The sequence below is a fragment of the Lagopus muta genome, chromosome 2, assembly GCF_023343835.1.
Source record: "Lagopus muta isolate bLagMut1 chromosome 2, bLagMut1 primary, whole genome shotgun sequence".
In the NCBI taxonomy this organism is placed as follows: domain Eukaryota; kingdom Metazoa; phylum Chordata; class Aves; order Galliformes; family Phasianidae; genus Lagopus; species Lagopus muta.
This window is the reverse complement of record NC_064434.1, coordinates 106,489,461-106,515,207: the sequence shown is the minus strand read 5'-3', so window position 1 is coordinate 106,515,207 and position 25,747 is coordinate 106,489,461. Positions and strand designations below refer to the sequence as shown.

The 25,747-nt window shown below is 46.4% G+C and overlaps 1 protein-coding gene across 1 annotated transcript; it reads left to right on the top strand.

The window, feature by feature from the left end:
• Nucleotides 1-484: 484 nt before the first annotated feature.
• Nucleotides 485-19,817, top strand: BUB1 (BUB1 mitotic checkpoint serine/threonine kinase). Its single transcript, XM_048938059.1, has 25 exons — nucleotides 485-538; nucleotides 649-708; nucleotides 779-923; nucleotides 1,256-1,452; nucleotides 2,621-2,661; nucleotides 3,352-3,458; nucleotides 4,753-4,805; nucleotides 4,913-5,103; nucleotides 5,485-5,645; nucleotides 5,958-6,274; nucleotides 7,161-7,213; nucleotides 8,853-8,990; nucleotides 10,094-10,189; nucleotides 11,075-11,165; nucleotides 11,538-11,610; nucleotides 12,240-12,420; nucleotides 13,011-13,089; nucleotides 14,131-14,330; nucleotides 14,597-14,737; nucleotides 15,376-15,491; nucleotides 16,721-16,882; nucleotides 17,074-17,231; nucleotides 17,315-17,492; nucleotides 17,768-17,874; nucleotides 18,096-19,817. The coding sequence occupies exons 1-25, from the start codon at nucleotides 516-518 to the stop codon at nucleotides 18,289-18,291; spliced, it is 3,264 nt and encodes a 1,087-aa protein (XP_048794016.1). The 5' UTR covers nucleotides 485-515; the 3' UTR covers nucleotides 18,292-19,817.
• The last annotated feature ends 5,930 nt before the right edge of the window (nucleotides 19,818-25,747 follow it).

The following is a 25,747-nucleotide window of genomic DNA, read 5'->3' as shown; positions in this document are numbered from 1 at the left end:
CATAGAAATAAGGACTTCAACCTTCTGGCTGCATCCATCCAACTTGCTCCTCAGCTTATCTCTCTCTGCTTAGAGGTAAGGCTGTGGCTGGGGACCGTTAAAGGCTTTGCACTGCACACATGACACCAGTTGCCCTCCCTTGTTCTGCTGCATTGTAGAAGGCCACCAGACTGCTCGGGCGTGATCTGCCCTTGTGGCTTCCAGAGCAAGTAATCTGGAGCATCGCAAAGCCCTGCGTCGCACCACCCGGGCCTGCCTATCCATTATATGGACATCCAGCCCTCCTCGCCGTGCGGCGTGGGGCGACGACGGAGCGCCGAAGCCCAGCCGGGAGGCGTAGGGAGGGGGGCGGGGTCTGGCGGCGGAGGTGAGTGGGATTGGTGAAAGGGGGCGGGACTTGACAGCGAAGGTGAGCGGGATTGGTGGGAGGAGGGCCAATGGGGGTGCGGTGCCGGGCCGTACTGCGCATGCGCGGCGAGTTTAAATCGGCGGCGGTTGGAGCGGGAGGTGCAGGGATGGCTGAGGAGAAGATCGCACGGTGAGCGGGACGTGGCGGGAAGCGGGGCGGGCTGCCTGAGGAGCGGGGGTTTCGTACGGGCTTCAGCCCGCCAGCTCCTCGGCCCGGTCGGACCGTTGTTTGTTTTACAGAAGTTACGAGGCGCAGATCCAAAACTACCAAGGGAACGACCCGCTGGAGCCGTGGGACAGGTCGGTGTGCCGGCGGCCGGGCGCCGCTGTGGGGCTGGGCTCGGCTCTGACCCGCCTGTTCGTTTCTCAGGTACGTGCGGTGGGTGCAGGGCTCGCTGCCGCCTCACGAACAACAGAAGCGCCTGCCGCGTCTCCTGGAGCAGGTTGTGAAGGCGTTCCTGGCCGACGAGAAGTATCGCCAGGACGGCAGATTTGTGAGCTGCTGCATTAAGCTGGTAGGTGTTAGGGTCTTAGGAAAATTCAGCTGTCCTAGGAAGTTAAAGCTATTCTCCGGCTTGGCGGCTCTGTGGCTGAAAGCAGCTCGCAGCTCCTTTTTTCTGCTTCCGAAGTTGTGTGTCTTTGTGCACAAATTCTTGGAGGGGGTCCTCTCTCCTGTGGCTCACCGGGCCCCGAATTGCTTGCACTGCAAGAAAGGCACTGTGCTTGTATCTTTAGAAAATAGTGCTTTCCTACTATGGTAAGAAAGAAATCGTTATTCCTTTTTGCTTGTGATTTCCTTGGATGCTTATGGAAGAGCTCATGGGTTACGTGTCTTTGTCTCATGCAGGCAGAGTTCATCAACCCTCCTTGCGTGTATTTTGACTACCTGTGTGGTCAGGGAATTGGTACAAACGTCTCTGCCTTCTATATTGCTTGGGCTCAGCAGCTTGTAAAAGAAGGCCTTGTGCAGTGTGCGGTGTCTGTTGTTCAAAAAGGACTTCGCAACCAGGCACAGCCACAAGAGAACCTGCAACAGCTGTACTGGTAATTGTGACACACCTCTTATTTACTGAAATACTTAAATAGTGTTCAGTTGTGGGTGTTTGTTGCTTTTTTTTTTTTTTTTTTTTTTCCTTAGGGTATGCTGTACTATAGGAGAGGCAGACCAATGGTTATTGCTGGGAAATGTGGGTGTAAGCTTAAGAATGATTCTTTGCTATTCATTATTTGCTGGCTGTTTTGGAGGGTGTATTGAGAAAGTCTCCAATGCAGTGCCTTCAGTGAAGGAGGCTGAGAAAAGGAAAATGCTACATCTGGTTGATTCATCTCCTGTCCTTTTTTTAAATAGATTAAAAATTATAGCACAGCCTGTTTGACTTCACAAACCTGCTCTGGATTTATTACACCCAAAGAAGTTGTGACTGCCCCATCCCTGGAGGCATTCAAGGCCAGGCTGGATGTGGCTCTGGGCAGCCTGGTCTGGTGGTTGGTGACCCTGCACACAGCAGGGGGTTTAAAGTAGATGAGCATTGTGGTCCTTTTCAACCCAGGCCATTCTGTGATTCTACACGTGAACTTTGTTAGTTAAAAGCTGGAGTAATTGGCCGTGCTAATGGCATCCAACTTGTCAAATGATTGTGTGCTTATGATGGTGTGTCAGCTGGATGTACATCACCCTGTAGCTGCATGTATTTCCAATGGCTGCCTGCTGGATGCGCAGTTCTGCTGATAATTGACTTGGATATTCCTCCACTTCTGGTCAATGGCAATAACTGGAACTGCAGTGGAATTAGACATCAGTTCTTGATCTGAGTTGAATTTGAAGTCTGTATTGGGGGCATGTTGATCATCATATGTAGGTTCAGTTCCTTGTACTTGTTACTTTGCGGAGAGGTGGGTCTGCTGGAGTTCAGCATTTAGACATTGGAAATGCTGGAGCTGGTGCTTATCAGGAGATGCCTCCTCTTCTGATGATAAAACAACCCTATTTCTAACTCTTCTGTGTACTGTGGAGGTTTTTTATTCTTACAGATGTGAAACTACCAGTACACGTCAGTGTACAACAATAAGGGTCCTGTAACTACTCTGAGTATTTTTAGGGTAATGTTTCTAGGCACAATAGTTGTGTAAGGAAAACAAAGGTTCCTGGGGGTGGATGGGAAGGAATGGGGGACAGATTACTTAATAACAACTGATGTTTCTTGTAATTTAGCTGGCTGCAGAATTATGATCCTTGGAATCCTTCTCTGCAAGGTGAGGCTACAGATCTTTGGCTGTGAGGTGTACCTAAGTTAGATTAACCTTTTACCTCAGTCAGTGAGTTTTGTCATAGTGAAGGAAGCTGTTGCGTGCTTTGTTTCTCTCAGCTAATCTGATCTCTAAGTGGATCTTCACTTCATAGAGCTCTGCACAGGAAACATGCTGTGTTGGTTCTATTCCATAGCATTAAGATGTTAAAGCATCCAGCAGAGGTTTATTTAATGAAGCAACTGAAGGTTGAGATCTCGCAATTTCAATACTGTACTGTTTTACTGTTCCAGTAATAAAGTTGGGAGTATAAGTAATCAAAACCAGAAACAATTTGAATAGCAGCTGTAAAATTAGATTAATAGTATTTTAATAACAAAACTTAAAATTTAGTGGCAAGCTTGTGCCCCTTATCAGACTTGGGTAGTGATTGAGTGTTCTGTCGTTGATAGTGAAAATAACAGCATCTTTTTCTTTGAGAATGTAGCAACATGTATTGTAGAAGACTGAACAGTGGGTTATCATTGAATTTCACAGCTAGTTTGTGGCTGCAAGTGTAATAATTTGCCTGTAGAAACTGATCTTCTGTTTTCTTAAGGGTGTTCGAAGAGAGATATTAGTTTTCTAATGTTTGAAGTTATTAATAAATGATAAGTCTTTCTCTTCATTAATTCAAGCCAATATAATCTGTCCCAGGTGCTGCTACTGTAAAACCACTCCAAACTTCAAATGCTGAAAATCAAATGGCTCCTCAAACAGGTGTTACAGTTCTTAATGATCTGGCAAGCACGTGCAGGAATCAGGTAACAAACTGGGGAAGTAAATTAGTGCAAGGAAGACTGGGATGCTCATATAACATTTACATTGGAGAGTGTCACTGGATAAGAAAATCAGAATGTTCTAACAAATCTTCCAGGTACCATGAACACTTCAGTGGTGTGTTTAAGCATCACATCTTCATAGGAATATTTTGACTAATAGAAGTGCTTATTAATCACTCAGCACATTTCCAGTAATCACAGACAAAATGTGATCCATCTAGCTACCACTGTTTTGGAGGAATAGTATTATCAATAGTATTTTGTCAGTCATGCTTCTTGAATATTGATGTCACTGAATTTCTGTGAAATTCAAGTTACGTTTTCGTATGCTTGTGGAGAATGAATAACAAATAATTCCTGAGGCAGAGAAATTTCTCAACTAGTCCTCAGCGGTGGCTTCTTTTAGAGGTCGGCCTGTTGATGTAGGAAATCATTAGGAGATGACTCTCCTACAACCCCTGAGCCCCTCTGTAGGGGAAATGTCAGCAGGATGCTGTAACCTGCCAGGTCAGTCTGTAGCAACTTCCACCTGAGTTTCTATTTGTACCCAGTAGAAGTTTTTGTTAACTATACAGCCCAAACTCTGTCGCCCTTTTGTCGCCTTCCTTCACCCCCTTCCCCACAATAAAACCAAAAGAGAAACTATGTTACTTCTAAGACATCTTAGGTAAGTACCAGAATGGAACACTGTTGATCTTCTGAGGTATGGCAAAACTAGGTAGGGTTCTTCACAGCTTTTCTGGCACAAGAAATGAAATGTGATCCCAGGGGACATGGCCTGCCAGTATTGACTGGTGTCATGGAATGATGGAATAGAGCTTAAAGTTATCAGACTTGCTGCCTGCCCCCAGCCCTGAAATTGGATAGCTTGTCAAAGAAAGAAGTCGGAGACAGCTGTCCAGTCTGTTCTTAACAAACCCAAGTGGTCCCTAACTTAGGCTCCTAGCATTTTGAAATCAAGGTCTTCTGCTCAAGTAGTCCCAGAATCCTTCTGAGGACTGTAGTTTCCAGATCTACATCTTGTCTGTCTGGATTCTCTGGGATCTTGTTCATCTTTCAAAAGATCTGAGATTACAGCTAACTGTTACACAGCTAATTCTTCAGGAATAGATTTCTTGTGTGCAACTTGTATGACTCTTTCTGGTCTGCTGTTGCTACACTCGTGGCCTGAGTTGCCACTTCTTCAATCAGAATTCAATCTTAGGGACTTTCTGGTTGCTAGTCTTGTCAAAATGGATGGCTAACTATAATATTGGATTTCTTTCTTCCCCTTTAGGGTCCTGATTCTGCTGATACTCAGTCCTGCTCTTCTGATGGAAGACAACAAGTGTAAGTTTCAAAAAGAAAACAATATGCCAGATCTCTGTAGGGAAAATTAACACGCTCTCAGAACAAAACCAATGTGCTGACATAGGGCCCTTTATTTTTCCTCACAGGACGTGTGTTACATACATCTCTAAATCTGAAGTTCTTCCCACATCATTGCCTTCTGCTGTGGAATGCAAACAGGTTGCAATGTATGACAAAAACCTGCTCATTTGTGAGGGCTCTGAACTTTCATTTGAGGAGCTGAGAGCCAACCGATACCTCAAGAAATACAAGCGCTTCAAAAGACAAAAAGAACAGGGTATTCTTCCATTTCCATCTAGCTATTTCAAAAGCATTCTTACAGTGTTGGAAATCTAGTACCTGTCTGTACTCATGTATTTTCAAACTCTCTGCTAAAGCCTGCAAAACTTATGAAAGCCCAAGTTAGTGTCCCTGTTCAAAAACAGAGTGGAACGAGCTTGGAAGTATCAGTTAACATGCTGAGTGACTGAAGTGTGGTGGTATTTGGTTACCTTCAAATTCTTCAATTCCCAAACTGGCTGGATGTTGTTATTTAGAATTTAAACTCATCCCTGGGTTTCTGCAGCTTGGATCTTTGTAAACAAAACAAAAAAGTTGAAGAGAAAAAAAAAAAAACCAACAACCTTTTTTTTATGACATATCAATGATTCTTCTTTAGAAGAGGAAGACAAGGAGTTTGTGAGGAAAAAAGAAGCGGCTGTCCTCGAACTGCAAGCCCTGCAGCAGAAGCTGGAGCAGCTCACTCAGCTCACGAAAAGCTTGGAGGAAACTAGGCTGGAACCAGCACCTGCAACATCTGTTGCACCAAATAATACAGTGGTGAGTGTGTATTATGTTCAATAGGAGCAGTCCTCATAAAACTCTCTCTTAAAGCTTAACTGTGCTTCACCTGGTAACCTGAGTGCTTTGATAACCAAATCTGGAAGTTGAGGCTGCAATATCTGACTACCACAAATACCTGGCATAACTTGAAATACATAATGAAGAGAATTTTAATTGCTAAACCTCAAAGATTGATATTGCCTCTGAAAGTTTTCTTAAATGCAAGAAGCAGTTACAAGTTATGCAAGCTAGCAATGGTTACACACATGTGGGGCCTTTGGGGGTTAAGAGACTTTCTTTTTCCTAAAGGTGCATCCACATGTGGCATTCAGTGCAGCTCTGCAACAGAACTGGATGGCACCTTGCCAAAGCTCAGGTCTGGTACCAGACCAGCCTCAGTCAAGTACTTTGTTATCAAAATCTCTTACACTGGAGTCAGCAAAACCAGCTGGCCCCAGGATGGCATCAACCTCCCTGATGAAAGCACCATACAAGAAGGATGAGACTGCAACTCAACAGGAGCTTAGAGAAGTCCAGAATGGTTTGTCACACCCTCCTTTCAGTAAGGTTTCAGCTCAGGAACGGGCACAACCTGACTCAGCTCTTCAGTGGAGCACCAGAGAAGGGTATGTATAGAAAGGCTAATTCATGCCCTGCAGATTATCAAGCTTTCTGTGTCTTTACTTGAAACTGAGAATTAACTTGGGAGGGGGGAAAAAAAAAAAAAGGCAGCCTTTTTCTTCCTCTTCTAGTTATTGGTTTCCACAAGTTCTTAAGATTTTTTCAGAAGACATGGGTCAAACTTTTATAAGTTATGGTCCTCATTTCAGTTTTTAATTCCTTTTACATTGTGTTTTAGTTGTAATAACCAGGAGTAAATTCAGTGCATAACGAAAGTGTTTATTCAGCATTTGTGTCCCTGGCATGCCCGAAATAAACTACGGAATGTGCTTAGTTCATGCAAATCCCAGATGTTACATCTTGGCTTCTAAGGTCTCTGGAGGAGAAAAAAGTGCTTGTATTTATTTCTCGTGTTTTGGTTTATATGGCAGCTAATAAAAGAAACAATTCAGTGGCAGGGAGGGAAAACTAGGTGTGCAAAATGAGCACAGCTGAGGAGACTTGACCAACAGGAAGAAATGGAACGGTTGTCATTCATTTATGTCGGAGGCTTACCTGGAGGCAAATTGTATTCAAGAAGAATATTTGCTGGCTGCATTTTATCTTTCTCAAAGGACTGCTGCGTTTCTGGCTTTTACTATTGGCAACTGAGAATCTTGGACAGAGTGGGGGCAGGTCAATCTCTAATGTTTTCTTTTGACTTCATTTTTGTGTCCTGTGCGAGGAGGGCTGTAGGATGGCTGATGTCTCTGTGACGTTTCCTTTGTTTTAAGTCTGGGAAAGGCCTTCTTACTGGTTAGTAACCTTGCTGGTTACTGTTACTATTAAGTCCTGGAATTTAAAGAAAGGCATTTATTTCAAGCTAATGTGTTTTAATCTTTTTTTCTGAAGGCACTCTAAGAAGACATCATCCACTGGACTGACTGCTTGTGTGGACGTGGAAGGTAATAAAGTAAATTTTGACAGAGACCAACATAGCTGGTGGGTCTTCACTGGCTGGGGATGAATAGCATGTAGCATTTCAGTTTTGGTGGACATAGACCATCTTATTTGAGAGCTCCTAATATTCAGTATAAATGTGTGTGAGACATGATGGGAGAGCTCTACCTCATGCCAGAAGTCCTACATCAGATATGGAAAGACACTGTTCCAGTCTTAACATTTCCATTCCATTTAAAATAAGACAAATTCTCTAACTTTAAAGAGCGCTTAACTATTGAAATTCCTTCCCAAATGAATTATGAAAACTCTGATTGTATATATGTAAAATGAGATCCCCCATGTCTTGTCTATAGCAAGAATTCTGTAGGATGGATCTTAATTTTTTTTTTTTTGTCTAGAAGTCTGTTGGATGCATCATACCTGAGATTATAGAGGGTAGGATGTAGGAGCAGGAAATGAATCAGGAGTTCCTGAGCTTCCCTTGGGATCACTCTACTACTTGTAGTTCTGCATTAAGATGGCCAAGATGGTATTTCATATTTCCAATTTCAAAGGAGTTTCAATAGGAGTTTTAACAGTTAGTTGACTGTTGCTTATGTTTTTGCCTTCTCGTCAGGCATCAGTACTGGTCACAGTCACCACCAGTAGATATTGGTTTTAGTGGACTGTGGTATTTCAGAGAAGATGAGTCTTCTGCTAATTTGTTTTAGATGTCATCTTTTAAGTGGGGAAATGATGGTTTGCCCTTGAGAGAGGACTTTTCTCAGGTTAAAGCAGAGAAGTTAATGGGAGTGTGTTTTTAATTCCACTACTCACCTGCAGAGGTGATATGGCAGAGAAATGAGACCAACATACTGAAATACAGCTGTAACCTGGTTGTAATGATGACTCATACAGGCAGAAATAGACTATAGACTGTAAGGCCTGCTAATCCTTTCCAGTTTCCAACTGCCACTGCTTACAGGCTGTTTATACTTGGTTAGCTTGTGCAAACTAATCTTGTCTGACTGGGAACTCCAGGCTTCCCATGTAATGCTTCCTTCCTCAGCTTTCTGCCAGAACTTTCGAGGACCTGGGAGCAGGCCTTAGAGTAAGAATGAGGACAAAGCATTTCTGTGTCATCTTTCACTAGGTCACCGATCTCACTGAGTAGTGAACCTGCTTTCCTCAGTTTCCCTTGTTTTTTGTACACAAAGCCCTTGTTGCCACATCTCTCACCAGTTCCAATCCTAGCTAAGCTTCTTTCCTCCCACTTTGGGGCAATTTCACATTCTCTCTTCTGTGTATCCAGTTCCTATTCCCACTTTTGTGCAATTCTTTTTGGTTTGAGTTCTGTTGGGAGATCTTTTGTCCTTGCTGGCTTCCTGTCTGCTTGACTCACTGTGTCAGAATGGATATTTCCTGCGAGTTGGTAACAATGTCTTCAAAGACCAGATGTTTGTCCCAGGTTCCTTCTGCCCTTCAGGGTAGTCTCCTCTGGGCTCCCAACAAGCAGATCACTGGATAAGCCAAAGTCTGCTCTACAAAACCTCTGAGTTGTCATTCTGTTACTCTTCTTATTTATTTCTCTTATTGGCTACTGAAATGTTAACAATCCATCCCAGGCTACTTTAGAAATACTCTCACTGTTTCCTTTTCCAGTATCTAGAGCTGGAAATGCTTCCTTTGCTTCTGGAAATGCTTCTCAGGCTACACCAAACACCTCACTGGGAGGAGCAATGCAGGCAACGCCATTCAAAGTGCAACCTTCACCAACAGTTCATACGAAAGAAGCATTGGGTAAGCATTTGGAATAACATGTTAGCTTCACTGGACTGAATGGGATCTTGCTTGGTAATTTTAGTGGAGCAGAATATTCAATGAGGTTTTCTACAAATGGGCATTTGTACAGCTCTTTCAAAGAGGGGAAAAAAGTAAAATTAGTGGTACTGGTACCATGCCCTTCTGCAACTGAGTGGATGACCCAATACCTCGACTGGAGTAGAACTTACCTCAAGTGAGAAATGCTTCATTAACATACTGTTAGCCCCAGGCTGAGCTGCTTTGTGCAGCCTGTTAGTTGAGGGCTCTTGTCAGCACTGTCAGTGACTCTGAGACCTGTTGCAGGCTAACGTGGGAGAATGATCCGAAGTTAATAACTTGGGTTGAAGTTGAGCTCCCCTCCAAAGCTGATACAGGGGTACCTCATGCAAGAGGTCTCCCTATTTATTGAACATCTGTACATCATCTTCTCTAAACACTGATTTTTTTTCAAAGTACTGAAATGGAAATTGCAATTTTGTTTCTGATGTCAGATGTGGAGTGTAATGTCCTGATGCTGTTCTGTCCTTCTGTCACTCCTATCGTGTTCTTCAGTTGTGATAGGAAGCCTCTTGACTACTACCACGTAGCAAACAACTGCAGCTGCAGATAAACTTATAAAGAGCTTTAAAAAAAAAAATGCAGACCTTGAGTTGTTCATTAGATATCTCAATCTCTAGAAAGATAAGGAAGTTGCTCCTTCAGAATATAAATAAGTTGCTCCTTCTGGTCTGCTGGTTGGCGACTCTGCAGATAGCAGGGGGTTGAAACTAGATGATCATTGTGGTCCTTTTCAACCCAGGCCACTAAGAGAAAAAAATAATACAAGAACTGCAAGTGTCATCTTTGAGAGGTTCAAGAGCAGAAAAGTCATTGCACCAATGGTTACGCATTGGCTAGGTCTGATCTTTCTGTTTTTGTTCAGTTATGCAGTGTTCAAATGAAATACCAAAGAATAACTGATCACTGGCATTTGACAAATGCTAAGAATTGTAATAATTGGCATTTGATTTGACTGCTACACAGTGGAAAAACCTCTGACAATACTTTCTTCTGGGTGGTGGTGGTGGTGTTGTTGTTAGGATTCCTAATGGATGTATTTCAAACACCTGTCTTCCCTGAATCAACTCCTCTGGAAGAAAGCGAGGAGCAATTTGAAGCCTTTTTCTGCAAAAGCGGTACGTGCTTTTATTTTCTGTGCCAGGAGATTTCACCCCTTTCCTTCCTGCTCACCCAGGCCTCATAATTGCAAGGGAAAAAGTTTCTTAAGTAGGTGTAGAGTGAAGGAGCAGCTGCTTAACTTGATAATGAATTTACTGACAAGGTTCTGGATGGCAGTGCGCAGTCTGAGGAAGGCATGAGTTTAGGCATGAGTTTACTACTAGCAGCCTATTAATGTCCTAATTAGGTTCTCTGTAGATATTTTAGTGGTACTTAAAGTCTTGATTTTGAAAAAGGCACAGCTGCTACTTTAAGAGTTTTTGTTTTAGAACCTTTTGCAGGCTGGGTGTTAGTCCCTGAATCTTCAGTTTATCTGTAACAGCTGAGATTGTAAACCAGCGCTGGGCTTTCAGACAACAGTGAGTTCAGAGATATTTTGTAACCGGCCAGATGCAGCCAAGAAAGCTTATGTATTCCTGGATACTTTGTTTCTGAGATGGAAAAGTCAGGTGCATTTCCAAAAGTTTATTGGAAAGAGCAGCTGAGTGGCAGCTCTGAAGGCCCTCTTGGTGTAGCTGAACGTAGCCATGACGGCATCTCACACTCTGTCAAGCACTTGCACCTTTGCCTTGCCAGTCTGCTTTGTTTTCTTAGAGTTTGTCTGGGCTTTCCAAGAAAGTATCTCTATTTCAAGTCCTTGTGTGCCCAAACTAATTCATCCAGCTACTGACCTTCCTCAGAACAGGAATCATAGCTACTAATAGGTGCGTTGCTCTGCCATATCTGTGCCTGACATAAAAGTGCAGTAGCCCGAAAGAAAAGCTGCGAATCCAATCCCATCACCTGTTTAACTGGGGGGAAATGTGAATTTTTATGAACATCAGTGATCTTTTATTTTTAAGAGCTTGATGGAACCATGAAAACTAACGTCGTCGCCCCTGTTGTACCCATGTTTTCTATCTTTGAAGATGAAGAGGAAAAAGAGAACAATGGGTAAGGAGGAAAAAACCAACTGAGTAAGGCTCGTTAAGAAGATGTGGAATAGAATCAATTCTAGGTGTACAAATTTTCTATGACTGTATTTGCAATATCAGGATTGGCTCGAGTGAAATCAGTGTGAGCTGTGGCAAAGTGGCACCAGAAAGCTGCAGTTGCTTCTCTGTAGAATGACGTAACTTTCCTGTTTTGGACAGCATACTTCAGGCCCTTAATTTTCAGGCCGAGTGTGGATAGCTAGTTTCTTTGAGCTACTGCAATTTCTCTAGGTTATATACAAATGGATTTCTCTTTAGAAGTCTGTCTTACCATTAGACTCCTTTGAAAAGGCTTTAAGGAAAAGTTATTCTAACCTACCTGTTTTGTCAGGATTCCACCACCAAAAAGCAAGACAGAAGAGCCCAGAAATATTGGAGAGCGGCCCTTGACTGACTGCACAGAAGTGAGTGTTTCATCTTATTGCAGGAATTGGCCTTGACAGCAAGGGCTGGGTATTTAGAGGGCAGCTGCCTTTGTTCCATCCCCGTCCTGCTACGCTTAGCTCGTTCAAGTCTCAATACCCCTTTCTGTTTTCTGCCTATGAGATGAGCTTTTTCAGTTAATTTTCATTTTGGAACAAAAACAAAGCTAGGAGCTTAAGAGGGGGATTTCTGTTTCCAGACCAAATCTGATTGAGGCTGATGTGTAGATTTGGCATCTGTGTTAGGAAAGGAATGACAGGGAGCCAGAGGTGCTTGAAGCTGTGCTAACCACCTCGTGCTTCTCATAGCTGTGGAGAAGAGTTGAACTTTAGGCTGCTTAAACTTTAGGCTTCTTCGGACTACTATGGCAATTTCTTGACGTCCAGCATTTTGCTGTGAAGTTGACTACTGCCCACATGCAGATCTGATACAGAACCAAACTACATAAGCCTGTGATTTAGGCTATATTGCCACTCCTTTATTTTTTGCATGTTCACACACACACACAACACTGTGTTATTGAGGCTGACTGCTAACATGTCACAGTGTGGATCTGACAGGTTAGTTCTGATGGCTTAGCTTAAGTCTGTGTATTTATTTTCCTGTCTAGGAAGAGACGAGGACACCAGAGTTCTTGCAGGATGATTGTATAGTGTGGAATGCATCATGTACCAATAAAACATTGGCTTCCTGTCCAAACAACACAAGAGACTTTACAGAAGCTGCCCGGCTTGTATCAACACCGTTCAATTACCTGTCAGTGCGTTCACGGCCAGCTTTGGAGGACAAAGGTAAAATAGTAAAATAGTGAATGCTTCAGGTTTAGAGCATCAAATTCAATGCTTCTCACCTCCATATCTGTGCCCTAGTTACCTTGCAGGCCTTGCCAAGTAAGGCACAGGTATTGCTCCCACTGCTACAACTTCTAAATGCAAATCCCTGGTAAAACAACAGCTAGGAGTATGGGCAGGCCCAGCACTTATGCTTTCCAAATGTTTTTTTAATTGGGAGCAAAAAAGATAAGGTGGCAAGGGACCAGAGAGCCTTTGACTGGTCTAATCTGAACCTCTGTGGAGGATTTTCCAGTCTGTGAAAAGCCAAACAGTTGACTGAAATCCCAGCAGCACCTTCTTTGGTGAGGTCCCTTATTTTTATCTACCCCTCTTTCAGCTCTGGAATACTCTTCTCTAAACAAATCAAGCTATCGTGTTCCCCTTGTTTATTTTAAAATAGACTTGTTCAGTTGTAGCTCTCATGGTACCTCAGCAGCTTCCACAGTTGCAGTGTGACTTTCCCTTCTTGTGTTGGAAATAATGGTCTAAACGTGCTTGCCTTTTGGGCAAAATAAGCATGTTTTATCGTTGCTACTCCCTCTGTTCAGCTTCCAAGAATGACTTGAAGCAAATGGATTTGGAATTTTCTGAAGAACTGCACAAGAAGGCAAAAACTAAGAAGCTAAGGTATGGCATTGACTGACTGGGTGAGATTTTCAGGACTTCAGGCTGCAATGCAAATTTATGCCAGAGTAGGCAAGTCTGCTGTGTTGTAATTGGGTCGAGCCCTCCAAGTAATCCAGAGCTAACATACTGGTATCAGCTTGACTCTGTTTAGCATACATATTAGCACTTTGCAGAGCTGTGTGAACCTATGGTGATAATATCTGCAAAAATGCTTGTGTAACTTCAGTTTTCTGGCACACGACGTGGGTAACAAGTGCTTTAGCTATTGTACCACTGCTGCAAATGTCTTACAGCCCCTGGGGGGGCAAAATAAGAGCTGGTCGATAGTGGTGCTCCTGCAGCGTTTGGGAAGCAGTGTTTGCAGAGTGTGTGGGTGAAAGTGACATGTCTGGCAAATGCCTGACTTTCATCAACTACAGCAACTTAATTATTGTACTGGTGGCCGTCTGGACCTCCTGTGGTGTCTTTTTAAAGGGTTTCCATGGGGGGCTCAACAGTACCTTTCTTTGTAATGCATGTTTCACACTCAGGTGCACGCACCACTGTCAGTGATCTGGTTAAGTCCTTGCTTACATGCATTTGAAGGCAAACTTCAGCTTGCCAATTCTGCCTGCATGCTCCCTGCTGTGGGGTGCATTTTTCAGTGTTATTAATGCGGAGGTTGGAGCAGCTGAGCAGAACTGTTGGTGTGTGAAGTATCTTTGATCCAGAGCGTGAGGCTTTCTACAGAAGGTTTTGTCAGAAATGATGTGCAGGCATTAGGAAGGAGTCAATGATTGCAATGCATAAAAGAGTCATGAGCAAATAAGGAATGCTGATAAGCCTGCTGGGCTCTGTTGGTTTTGAACAGATTTATTTGCTGCTTGAAGATGCAGATAGCTTGTAGAGGTGGTTCTTTTTCTTTATATGGCAAGTTGTGCCCAGAGTTCTTATGGTTATGGCAAGCGGGTGCAGCTGTTTGTCCTCTGGCTTAGTGAAGAGGTAAAAATGGCATGGAAGTACTGCCAATTAAAAGTTGTTTATTTTTTCTTAAATATATAGCTCTGCTCTTAAACACACTGCAAATCAAGGGGAGTGTCAAGGAAATGCCATCACTGCAGCTGCTTCTCACAAATTACACGAGCAGATTACCACTACTAGAGCTGAATATCCTTCATCTCTTGGGGTGGACAAGACTTCCCATGAAAAACTGTCCAGAACTGAGCAGGACAGCAGGACAGCCAGGACTGGTGGAGCTTCAGGTATGGAGCCTTGGCTGTGATTTTTCTTCTGTGAAGTCTGAGACTGGAGCAGCATCGTGTTGTTGGAGCAGTGCTTTGTTCCACTGTGAAGGTGGTCACTGCAGTAAGCACGATGTCCTGTGGCTCCTGCAGGATGATTGCTGCTTATGCACCAGCAATGGAAGGATGAGTGTGGATTGATCGTACTCATTCAGTTATAAGCTTGTGGTACCTCTTTGAAATGACACTTTCCTTATGGCTTAAATCTTTTTCTTTTTTTCCTGAAGTCCTTGTTGAGAACCCTTGGGATAAGGAGTTGATTTGCAAATTCTTATCAGAGCTCCGTAAGCCACTCAACACCTATGCCAACTATTTTGAATGGAAATCTGTTCTTCCATCTATCCAAGCGAGGGCTGAACTCCATCTTGGTAAGAGCTACTTCAAACATTGCATTCTGAAGCACTTTTACAGACTTTTCTGGAAACTTCTGAACTACTTATTTTTCTAATCCAGCTTACTTATGGATATATCCAAATAGTTTCCAGACTATCTGGACTTCAGATTTGAAATTAGACCACTTTGTTTTGTCTTTTGTAGTCAGAATGCAACCATTTTTGACTGGTGTTCTGAGTAAGGAGCAAAAACCTTTGTTAGTTTTCCTCTCCTGGTCATCTATGATGCAACTCTTGCACTTTGTATGGGACAGCAGCAGTCCTCTGTCAACAAAGTCTGTGTGACAGTAATTGCAACATACTTGCATGTAAACATTAGTGTTTACTTTTTAAGAAATGCACTTTGGAGTCAAGCAAAAATAGAAACACTGATTTTTTTTTTCTTTTTTTTTCTTTTTAGTATGTGGTACTTCACAGCACTCCTTCTCAAGGGTGATTATGGGTTCTCTTTTATGAAAAGCTTGGTTAGCAAGAAGAGCAAAGTAGTGAAAGCCTAGCACTAGCATTAAAGCACTAACTTATGTATGACTGGTGTGTTTTCTTTTGGCTGAGTAATTGCATCTTTTTGCTGAAGTTTGCAAGTGGGGCTTGCTAATCTCTTCTGTCTTGTGAAGGTTCCCTCTCAGTCTGTGTGGACAGCTTGGTTGGAGAAGGAGCTTTTGCTCAAGTCTACCAGGCTTCTGTTCTGAATGCAAGTGACCCTAGAAACAATCAGAAAGTAATATTCAAGGTAAGTAGTATTGGAAAATTCTGTAGTCTTCCAGTAATCTAATCCTCCCTGGATTAATTCTGCTCAGGTCAAGCTTCGTTCAGTTTGAGTGCTGCAATGTCTGATGCATTGTGTGGAAAGTTATTTTATTTTCATCAATTTGTCTTGACTCCCTCTTGATCTTCTCTCTATCAAGTAGTCACAAGTAACCTGGCTATAATTTTTAGGATATCTTTCTCAGCTGAACAGGGCTGGCTACTTGTGTGAATGCCCTTATGCACATTTTCATTTGCTGTGGACTAAATTGGTGCAACAGCTGATGCTATAAGGTCACTCTGAAAGGGCTGTGCACCTTCCCAAGTGTGTACCTGCTACTTTTCCACATGTGTTCTGCACTCAACCAGCACTCATTTTCCATTGTGCAGCCAGCCTTTCTGGTGGCAGCTGGCTGTTGCGTACTCTGCTAGTTGATGCCTCTAGGGTGCAGTTTTATTAACAAACAAGCTTGTCTAGATGGCAGTCATAGATTGAGCAGCTCACTCCCTGCTCTCCCCTTCCACAAGCTGCTTCACTGCAGGAATGAGCAACAGGTGATAGGATGGACTTTCATCAGAATTACTGCCAAAAAGAAAGTCTGCACAACTGTGAGGTCAGCTTAGCACAAGAGGGTTATGCTAGATCATGCAACCCTGTGTCTGCTGTTGGCTAAAAGCCCACGTGTGCACTTACTACAGCCTGGCTGAAATGTGACCGTGCAATTGAGTCAACACTTCACCCCCATCAGATCTTTGTTTCATAGCTTTGAAGCCTTTTTGTGAATCCACAATATTTCAGTCTTCCTGCAAATAAATATTTTTTGCATAACACTTAACTAAGAGCTTTCTAATAGGGTAAAGGTAATGTCTAAGAAATTTCTTTCCTCCCCCTAAGCCAAATAGCTGATGCTCAGCATCAGGTTTTCCTGTTTTGAACTCGCTGTAAGCCTTCCCTTAAACAAACTGTATGTTGCCACCAGGAGACTGAAACATCAACGTTAAAGACTGACGTTTTAAATAACATTAAAAAGCAGATAAGCCATAATGGAACTATGATTCAATATGGTGGAGTTTGCTATCCTGAGGTTGAATACTGTAGATACAAGCATTTTGTGCTTAGTGCTTAGGTGCATTAGTCTGGTGTTCAAGAAATAAAGCTGAGGAGGACTGCTTTATTGTTAGCAGATCCACCCAGTAATGAACCTTTTCTTACAGGTCCAGAAACCTGCCAATCCTTGGGAATTCTACATAGCAACCCAACTGGTAGAAAGGCTCGATCCAAGTATCCATCATCTTTATATCCACCTTTATTCTGCTCATTTCTTTCAAAATGGAAGCATTTTGATTGGTGAGCTCTATAACTATGGAACTTTGCTGGTAAGTGCACTCAACTTGTGCTCTGAACATCTGCGTTCCTTTTTGAGTGCTGCTATGTTGTGATATGCAGAAGTCTCTTCACTTTATGGAACTTCACTGTCTGTGCTTATTATGAATATGAACATGAAATTCATGTAGAGTTGTTTCTGTGTAGCTGATGGTTCTTTCCTATGTTTGGTTTTTTTATGCAGAATGCCATAAACATTTACAAAAAGCTTCCTGAAAAGGTGATGCCTCAAGCATTTGTAGTCTATTTTGCTGTAAAGATTCTTCATATGGTAGAAGAACTCCATAGCTGCAAAATCATTCATGGTGACATTAAACCCGATAATTTCATGCTTGGAGAAAGGCAAGTATTTCCCTTGACTACGTGAGATGCCACCATATCGTGGCATTGCAGTCTCTGATTGCTGCTGCTTGTATTGGTTGAAGGTTTCTGGACAACGACACGTGTGACATAGATGATCTCTCTCATGGCCTGACTCTCATTGATCTGGGACAGAGTATAGACATGAAACTCTTTCCTGAAGGAACTGCGTTTACTGCAAAGTGTGAAACATCTGGGTTCCAGTGTATTGAAATGCTGACCCAGAAACCATGGAACTACCAGGTAAGACACTGTATAGACAGCCATAATATTCAGGGCTCAAGGCATGCATCTAGCATAAATAGAGTATGAAATAGTGAACTTCTGCACCAGTGCTGTAGGTTCAGCTCACTGCATCATCCAGAACCCTCTTCTAATGGAGACTGCTCTTTGAGCACCCCAAGGAGTGGGGGGATATTTTGCTTTGGGTTCTTTCTATTTTGTTGTTTGTTTTTTGTTTAGTTCTTGGTGGTCTGAGTATGCCTTTTTAATGTGGAATTTGTCTGTGCTTTGCTTAGACAGACTACTTTGGCATTGCAGCAACAGTCTACTGCATGCTGTTTGGTACTTACATGCAAGTGAAGAATGAAAGTGGTGTCTGGAAGCCTGAAGGATCCTTCAGAAGGTTGGTGTCAAAGGTCTTTCCTTCTCTACAGAGATGTACAGTAACCTTAGACCCAGACCTACATTCTGTCCAGTGTTGCTTGCACTTACATGCCAGTGCTTTAAAATCCATGGGTTTAATTGCATGGGGAACTGCTTCACAGGGTAAAAGCAGGAAATAATATTGTAGCAGTTTAAACTTTGAATTTTTTTATACCTTTATTGTTTTCCGGTTCTTTGCAGGCTTGTCAATGCTGAACTGTGGAAAGAGTTCTTTGACATCATGCTAAACATCCCAAATTGCCACAGCCTGCCTTCTTTATCTGCCTTGCGCAACAGACTGAAGGACTTATTTTGCAAGTCATATGCAAAGGAAATAAAGCTCCTGAGGAGAAGACTTGTTGTGCTGCTCATAGAGCACAAACGGTCACGAAGATAGGTGTTCAGCTTGCTGAATGATTGAGGATGGGAATGTCGTGCACATGGAGTATTTTTGTAACGTCTTTTAAACCTAAATGTTGTTGGCCAAGCTTCAGGAATGGTAACTTTCACGTTTGTGTGAAATAGTGTAGAAATGTGACCTTTTGGAAACTAGATTGTTAATGGGACCTGCCCAGTTGTAGTGTGGGAGGGACAGGCATGCTGGAGACTGTCCAGAGGCACAATATATTGTGTGTTTTGAGGGGGAGAAAAAGCTAGTGAAGAGGGCTGTACAGGTGAGGTAATCACTTTCGACTTTCAGTGTAAATAGGCTAGGAAGTATACAGGTAATAAACGCTGTCCAGCCAGGTGAAAGTCAGGCTGATCTTTGAAACTGAGTGTATGTGAGGTGTTCAGGATGTGTTTTCCTCAATACGAAGAACAACAAGCGACTCTGTGGAAGGAGCAAGATGCTAGAAGGTGAGATGTAATTCCAAACTGTGGTCCTACTGTTGTGAAACACTCCAGAATCTCTTCTGAGAGAAGACAGCAATTGGGAGCAGTACGTGCTACTGGTCACAAGAAGGTGAACTTCTGTGACTTATTAGACTCCATCATGGACAAAACTCTGTGCCATGCATAAGGACAGGTTTTCCATATGTCCCTGTTCTCCCAGGAAAAGCTGCTGGAGCCACCTGCAAGTAACTAAGGAATGTGAGCAAGAAGTTTTGAGTTGGTGACAAGATGAGCACTGCTGCTTGTCCATGCATTCAAGACTGCTGTTACTGCAAGTCCTTCAGCTTTGTGCCTTGTGTATTCACAACGCTTCTGTTCCACCCCTTTTCTCAGCAACTGCTCATCTCAGTTTCTTTCAGCATAGATGAGATTTGGATTACATTGAACTGAACTCACACCTGCCACTTCTTTGTTAAATTTGCTTCTGAGCAGTCAAAAATGATTATAGGCATGGGCAAAAGCAAGAGGCAAGTGTGTGTGTCTGTGCTGGAACTGAAATAGTTGTTTCCTGGTCATTCTGAGGATTTGTTTTCCCTTAGTGCGGCAAAAAGTTGTGTTGTGGTATCTGGCACCTTGCTCTGGAAAACTCCAGAAAAGCTTATTTTTACAAGTACCATTTTTTTTTCTCTATTTTGTTTGTTAAAATTATCTAATTCTACACATCTTAGCTACAGCGGCCAATAAAACTGCATTGATTTGCTATTACCTGTGCAACTTGCTTTCTTGGGAGTTTGGCTTGACTTACAGGAGTCCTGTCAAATGCTAGATGTCAAGCCTGCTTAACTTTGGTGCTAAATCCATAAATGTCAGAGAGATTCAGCAACTAGCTTGAGCAGCAGCTCCACAGCAATACCCAATCTGGGCTTTTCTCCTTAGCTTGGGAGCATGGAGTCGTGTAATCTTGCTGGGGGAGCATGGACACTGCTTATTAGGAGCAACTCAGTCTTACCAAGCGAATTTTGCAGGTCTGCAGACTTTCTCTGCTTTTGTAGTTGTTGATTGTTTGATGTCTTCATTCCAAATGGACCATTTAAAAGAATGCTGGGGTGAGTCAGGGCTGGACACAGGCTGTGGGCAGGAATGGGCTGTGTTTTGCACTTGTGTGAAGGGATGACGGCTCTTGAGCTCCCCTTCACTAAAGGACGATGTTACTTTTTGCTGCTCTCCATCCTTTAGCACAGCTCAGCTGAGACTTTCTGCTAAAACCCCTGGTCCTTTCCCACATCCACACCTCTCACCACGTCTGTGCAGGAGTGCTCCGTTCTGCCTCCCCATCTCAGGATCCCCATGTCAGGGCTCTCGAGGCAGTCCCCTGTGCCGGCGTGCGACAGCCACGTGCAGCAGGTGTGCCTTTGGCTGCCTGCCCAACAGGCACACGGCGGCTTATTACTGCCTTCCTTTGAGCCTCCATGGCTGCCGATTGATCTTGGAGTAAATGCTGACTTTGTTCCTCGCGTGCTGGCAGCACTTTGCACTGCTGCTGTGCCAGCTGTGAATAGCGGGCTGCTCACTGGGCGCATCCAGGTATTGAGAAGCAGGGCTCACCTGGAGGTTCCCAGCACTGAGGCTATTCTGTTCACGAGGACGTTTCTCCTGTGCAGGGATAACGTGAGAAGCTGTGAGCAGGAGCCCCAGCAGCTGGAATGATTCATAAAGGTAACTTAAGGGAAAGACATGAGGCAGCAATGCTGCCTGCCTGCCTCAGTGCTCAGCATGCGTGCAGCATGCAAAGATCCCGGTGTTCAGACTGCCAGCCTGCCTGGGCCACCTCGAGGATGGGAAAGAGATGGTTTAGCAGCAGAGCAGAGGCTGTTTTAAAGCTTTTAGATAGGTGGGAGTAGCTCGGGATTCTGTGTGCAGAAATGACAGTACAAAGTATATTGCTATTATTTTGGAACCTCAGACCTTAAAAAGAAGGGGCTGCTTTGGCTCACCATGCCTGACTTGCCAAAGGCTGACTTTGAAAAACAACAAAGAATTCAGAGAAGTCTCACCAGTAATTTTCCCGTTCCTTCCTCTTCCCTAAGATTACTTTTTAAAGGGACCTTCCTCCAGCAGAAGTGCCAAGGGTACAGCTGCCCCAAGCTTTTTCAGGGCTCTTTCTGTTTTCCATGAGCCTGATCCTGCCCTCTGGGAGCATCCAGCAGCAGGTGAGGTGCAGATCTGAGCTCCGCTTGGGCACTCGCCCAGCTTTCCTCCTGGCAGCCCCAGCAGAGCAGCCTGGAAACACCACTTCCCCAGCTATTTTGGAGAGGTGCAGGATTAACCCCAGGTACGGCAGGGGTGTTATTTATGTAGTGCATCCCTCCAGAGGAGGGAGACAAACAACAGATTTTCATAAATTTCCCTGTTTCTGTATTTAAGGGGTACTTTGGGTTGTTTTGTTTTTTTTTTTCAGTAGATGTTCTCCTCAAGTTGTTAAACTTGGAAAACATCCTGTGGTTGGATACTGAGCACGGGCTGCCCAACACATCACCTGGATGCTGAGAAGAGGGCAGGGATAGTCAGCTCACGAGCTGAGACTTGCCACAAATGGGGAGGTAGAGTTTGTTTTTTGTAGGGCTTGCTATTCTGAGACATCGTTTTGGCCACGACTGCAGTGGGAAAGGCAGCGGCGCAGCGAGCTGAAATTGCAGGCTGCTTTTGCTTGTAGAGGTACTGAGAAATGCTCGTCCTGTTGTTTTGATAAATCAAATTGCACTGTAGGAAAGCCTGTGTCGGCGGGAGGGGCATTGGCCACAGCACATGTGTCATTTTTGGTAATTCTCTCCTTGTTTATCTTCCTCTCCCAGCTCTGGAGAGCCCCGCGGCTCTGTGCCACGTGCGGTGCGCTGCTCTCTCAGAGCACCCAGCCCTGCTGCATGCTGCTGGCACGCTCCCTGGCCCCTGCTGCGCTCTGCCCGCCGGTCCCACTCTCCCTGGTGTGGTGTGGGGAAAGCCTCCGGGTTTGATCCCAAACAGCCGGCTGGCTCCGTCAGCTGGAGCGCATCAGCTGGAGCAGGGTGAAACATAAACACCCGGCACTGGGGATTTTTTTCCTCCTCCTCCGTTGAGTTTTCTTACGTGCAGAGCTGGAGCCAGCTGTTCCCCAGCCAGGCACAGATCTCCACCAGCTGCAGGAGCTCATTTCATTTCATACGTCAGCTCATAGCGCAACCTACAGTGCTTCTGAGTGTGAGTAGGACTCGGGGATACCCAAATTTACCCAACCAAGTTCACTACTCTCTTCCCACCTTCGCATGCTAATGGCACGGCTGGGGAGTTCAGGTGCCTGACCCATGTGTGCTCCCTCCCAAGAGAGCACAGGTGTGGCCACAGCAGCTGCACCCAAGCCTCCAGAACCCAAATGTCAGGGCCGTGCCTGTGGTGCCAGAGCCTCTGCCTGCTTGTGTGGGTGTAGGAGTTTCACATTGTTCTCTACAGCCGCTAGAGGCGAGCTGCAATCTGCCCTGGCTTTCAGCTGGGGGGAGGCGCTGGCTGTGATTTCCCCATCCTAGGCTCCTGGATTCCAACGGCTGTAGGGCGGTGAGGGGCTGAGGGGTGCACAGCTGCTGGGGACAGCTGGGGGTGCTGCCCACGCTGCGCAGGGCTGGGCTGCTGCTACCCATGGCATTTCCCATTGAAAAGGGTAAAAGCATCCCAGGCTCTGTGAGCACAGTGATGGGGGGGGGGGAGCTCCTGTTTTCTAACCGCCTTGAAAACAAGCTACTAAAAAAGAGCTTTGAGGGGAAAAAAAAAGAAGAAAAAGCAAAAAAACCCAACCCAACCCCCAGCTGCTGAGGCTGATGTTTCCTCCTGTGCGCGCCAGATCCACACCGATGCCGATCTCTAGGTATCCCCAGAGTTGCCCTTTAGAGATAGCTCATCTTGGGGCCCCCACCACCCACACCCAGAGGAGAGATTTCCTGGCGCGTGGGTGGCTTGCTCTTTCTTCTACGGAAAACCCAACTTTGCTCAGTTTTTGCTCAGTGCCATGGTGCCCACAGTGAGGCAGGGCCCCCGGGGGGGCTGGCATGTGTTTGTGCCACGTCCTTTGGTGGCCACCTGTCACCGTGCACCTGCTTGGAGCCAGCAACATTCCCTCCCATGGTGTGTCAAACACCAGATTTCTCAATTGCAATGAAAGAAGAAATAAATTACAAAGACAGAAGCTGTAGGCACCTTCCTGATGAGATGGTGTAGCAGCAATCCCATAGGGAGACAGCCCTAACGTCACCTGTGGTGCTGCCAGCCTGCCCCACTGTGAGTGCACGGCTGCTTGGGGTTTGCACTGCCATCCCACACCACGCACATCCTTCGCCCTTGAGGCTTATTTCAGAAGCAGCTTCCCGTGCCCTGTGTGTCCCCATGCTATCCCTATGTCTGTGTCTTGCTGCTGCTGGGCACAGGGTGGCTGCAGCCTGAGCAGCACACCTCTTCCTCCTTCTCCCAGCTAAGAATCTCCCTCTTTTTCCCTCACCCCCTGCCACCTCTGGGGCTCCTCAGATGATTCGCAAACAGCTTTGTCTGTGTATTGCCTGGAGGACTGAAAAATGGCAGCGTTTTGCACAAAGCGTGCCCCATAAAGGTCAGGCTCTGAAACCGATTCAGATAAAGGCTCGAACTTCAGGCATCTGGCTTAAACTGATTACATCTGCTGGCTTTGTGTGAAATGCCATTTATCACAATGGGCTGGAGAAGCAGAAGTCGTCTTTTTCCATTCCAGTATGGAGCAGAATGAAGCCCATCGCAGCCCATCCCATCAGCCAGCAGTGCCATCACCGATGTGGAGGTGCTTGCAGGGCTGTGCTTATCCCTCAGCCTTCTGCTCATCAGTTGAGGTGGGTTCCATCCATACGGCTGTTGGGCTTCAGGGGGCTGCGGCGTGTGAGAGAGAGGGCAGTCCTGGAGAGAATGCTGGGGTGTGGACACTCGCTGACCCCCAAAACGCACCAAGATACGGTCTGGGTGCAAAGGACATCCTGTTCTTGTGAGACGTTTACCCTCGAACCTCTGTGCGCGTGAGCCACCCACACAGAAACCAAAGCGATCTGTGGGGAGAAAATAGCAGAAGCTGACTGTCGCCGTGCTGCCGCAGCCGCTCCCTTCCCAGCCCGGACCTTGCACGGCGCTGCCGGCTGTGCTTTTCCCTAACGCCCTTCCCCAGTTAATTTCCCCATGGTTTTTCCCCTTGTCTTTCAGGACTGGAAACTTTGGACCCCTGAGGGGTGGAGGGGTCAGCGCCTCATGTTCCAGTGCTGCTTGGAACCACTGCCGATCCCTTCACCCTCCAGTCCCAGTGTGAGCCACAGCGAGCAGCCCAGTTCCATCCCAGTGGGCACAATGGTGTGTGTGTGGTGACCCGCCTGGTGAATGAGGGAAAGGAAGAGGGAAACTGCTGCTGATGCAGTCTGTCCGGACTTTAGTGAAGCCTTCGCCTCTGTCTCCCACATTAATCTCCTGCAGGAGCTGCAACCCGTGACTTGGATGGGTGTACTCTGATGGCCAGGCTTGGAGCATGGTGATGAATGGAGTCACATCCTGCTGGCAGCTGGTCGTGAGTGGTGTTCCCCAGGGGTTGGCACAGGGGTTAACCCTGTTTAATGCCTTTATAGATGATCTGGATGAGGGGATTGAGCACACACTCAGTAAGTGTGTAGATGACTCCAAGTTGGAGGGAAATGTTGATCTGCCTGAGAACAGAAGACCTTACAGAGGGATCTGGACAGCCTGGAGGGCAATGGGAGGGAGTTCACCAAGTCCAAGCGCCGGGTGCTATGCTTTGGCCACAGCAGCCCCACGCAGCGCTGCAGCCTTGGGGCAGTGGCTGGCAAGCTGTGCAGAGGTAAAGGCTGTGGGGCCGTTAGCTGACAGCCGGCTGAACGTGAGCCAGCAGTGTGCCCAGGTGGCCAAGAAGGCCAACGGCACCCCGGCGTGTGGCAGCAGCAGGTGAGCGGCCCTCCGAACTGCCACTGGTGAGGCCGCACCTCCAGTGCTGCGCTCAGTGCTGGGCCCTCACTGCAGGAAAGACACCGAGGGCTGCAGCGTGTCCAGGGAAGGGCAGCGGGGCTGTGAGGGGTCTGGAGCACAAGTGTGATGGGGAGCGGCTGAGGAACCGGGGCTGTTCGGTCTGCAGAAGAGGAGGCTCAGGGCAGACCTATGGCTCTGCAACCACCCAAAAGGAGGCTGTGTGAGGCGGGGTCGGCCTCTGCTCGCAGGGAACGGCCATAGGACAAGAGGGGATGGCCTCACGTTGTGCCAGGGGAGGTTAGGTTGGCTGCTAGGAACAATTCCTTCTCCAGAAGTGATTCTGCACTGACACAGCTGCCCAGGGAGCGGTGGGGTCACCTGGAGGAGTCCCAGAGCCGTGGGATGTGGCACTGAGGGACGTGGGCAGCGGGCACGCTGTGCTGTGCTGGGCACAGCAGGATGATCGCAGCGGTCCTTCCCACCCCCGTGCCCGGGCTGTGTGTGATGTAACGCTGTATACGCACGCATCCCCGCGCGCAGCACGGCCGTACAGCGGTGCGCGCGCACCCGAAGGCGCGTGCCCGCACGTGCGTACGGCGGCAGCGGGGCCGCGCGCGCTCCCGGCGGAGGGCAGCGGAGGTGAGCGGGGCGGGGCGCGGCGGGGCGGTCCGCGCGGTGGTAAACACGGGGCGGGGCGGGGCCGCGCGAGGAGGCGGAGGCTGCGGGCGCCGCGCACAGGGCCGCCGGCAGCAGCCTGCCGCCGCCCGCCCGCTCCCCCGCTCCCCCCTTCTCGCCCCCGCGACTCCGCCGGCGGCACCGTGAGCGGACCGGGAGGGAGGGCGGGGGGCGGCGGGAGGGAGAGGGGCGCGGGGCGGGCGGCGCGGGGCCGCGGGCAGAACAATGGGGCCGGGCGGGGAGCGGCGGCGGGAGGAGGAGGAGGAGGAGGAGGAGGAGGAGGAAGGGGCGGGTAGGGCCGGCTCCCGCCGCTCAGCGCTCCGCTCCGCCCGCAG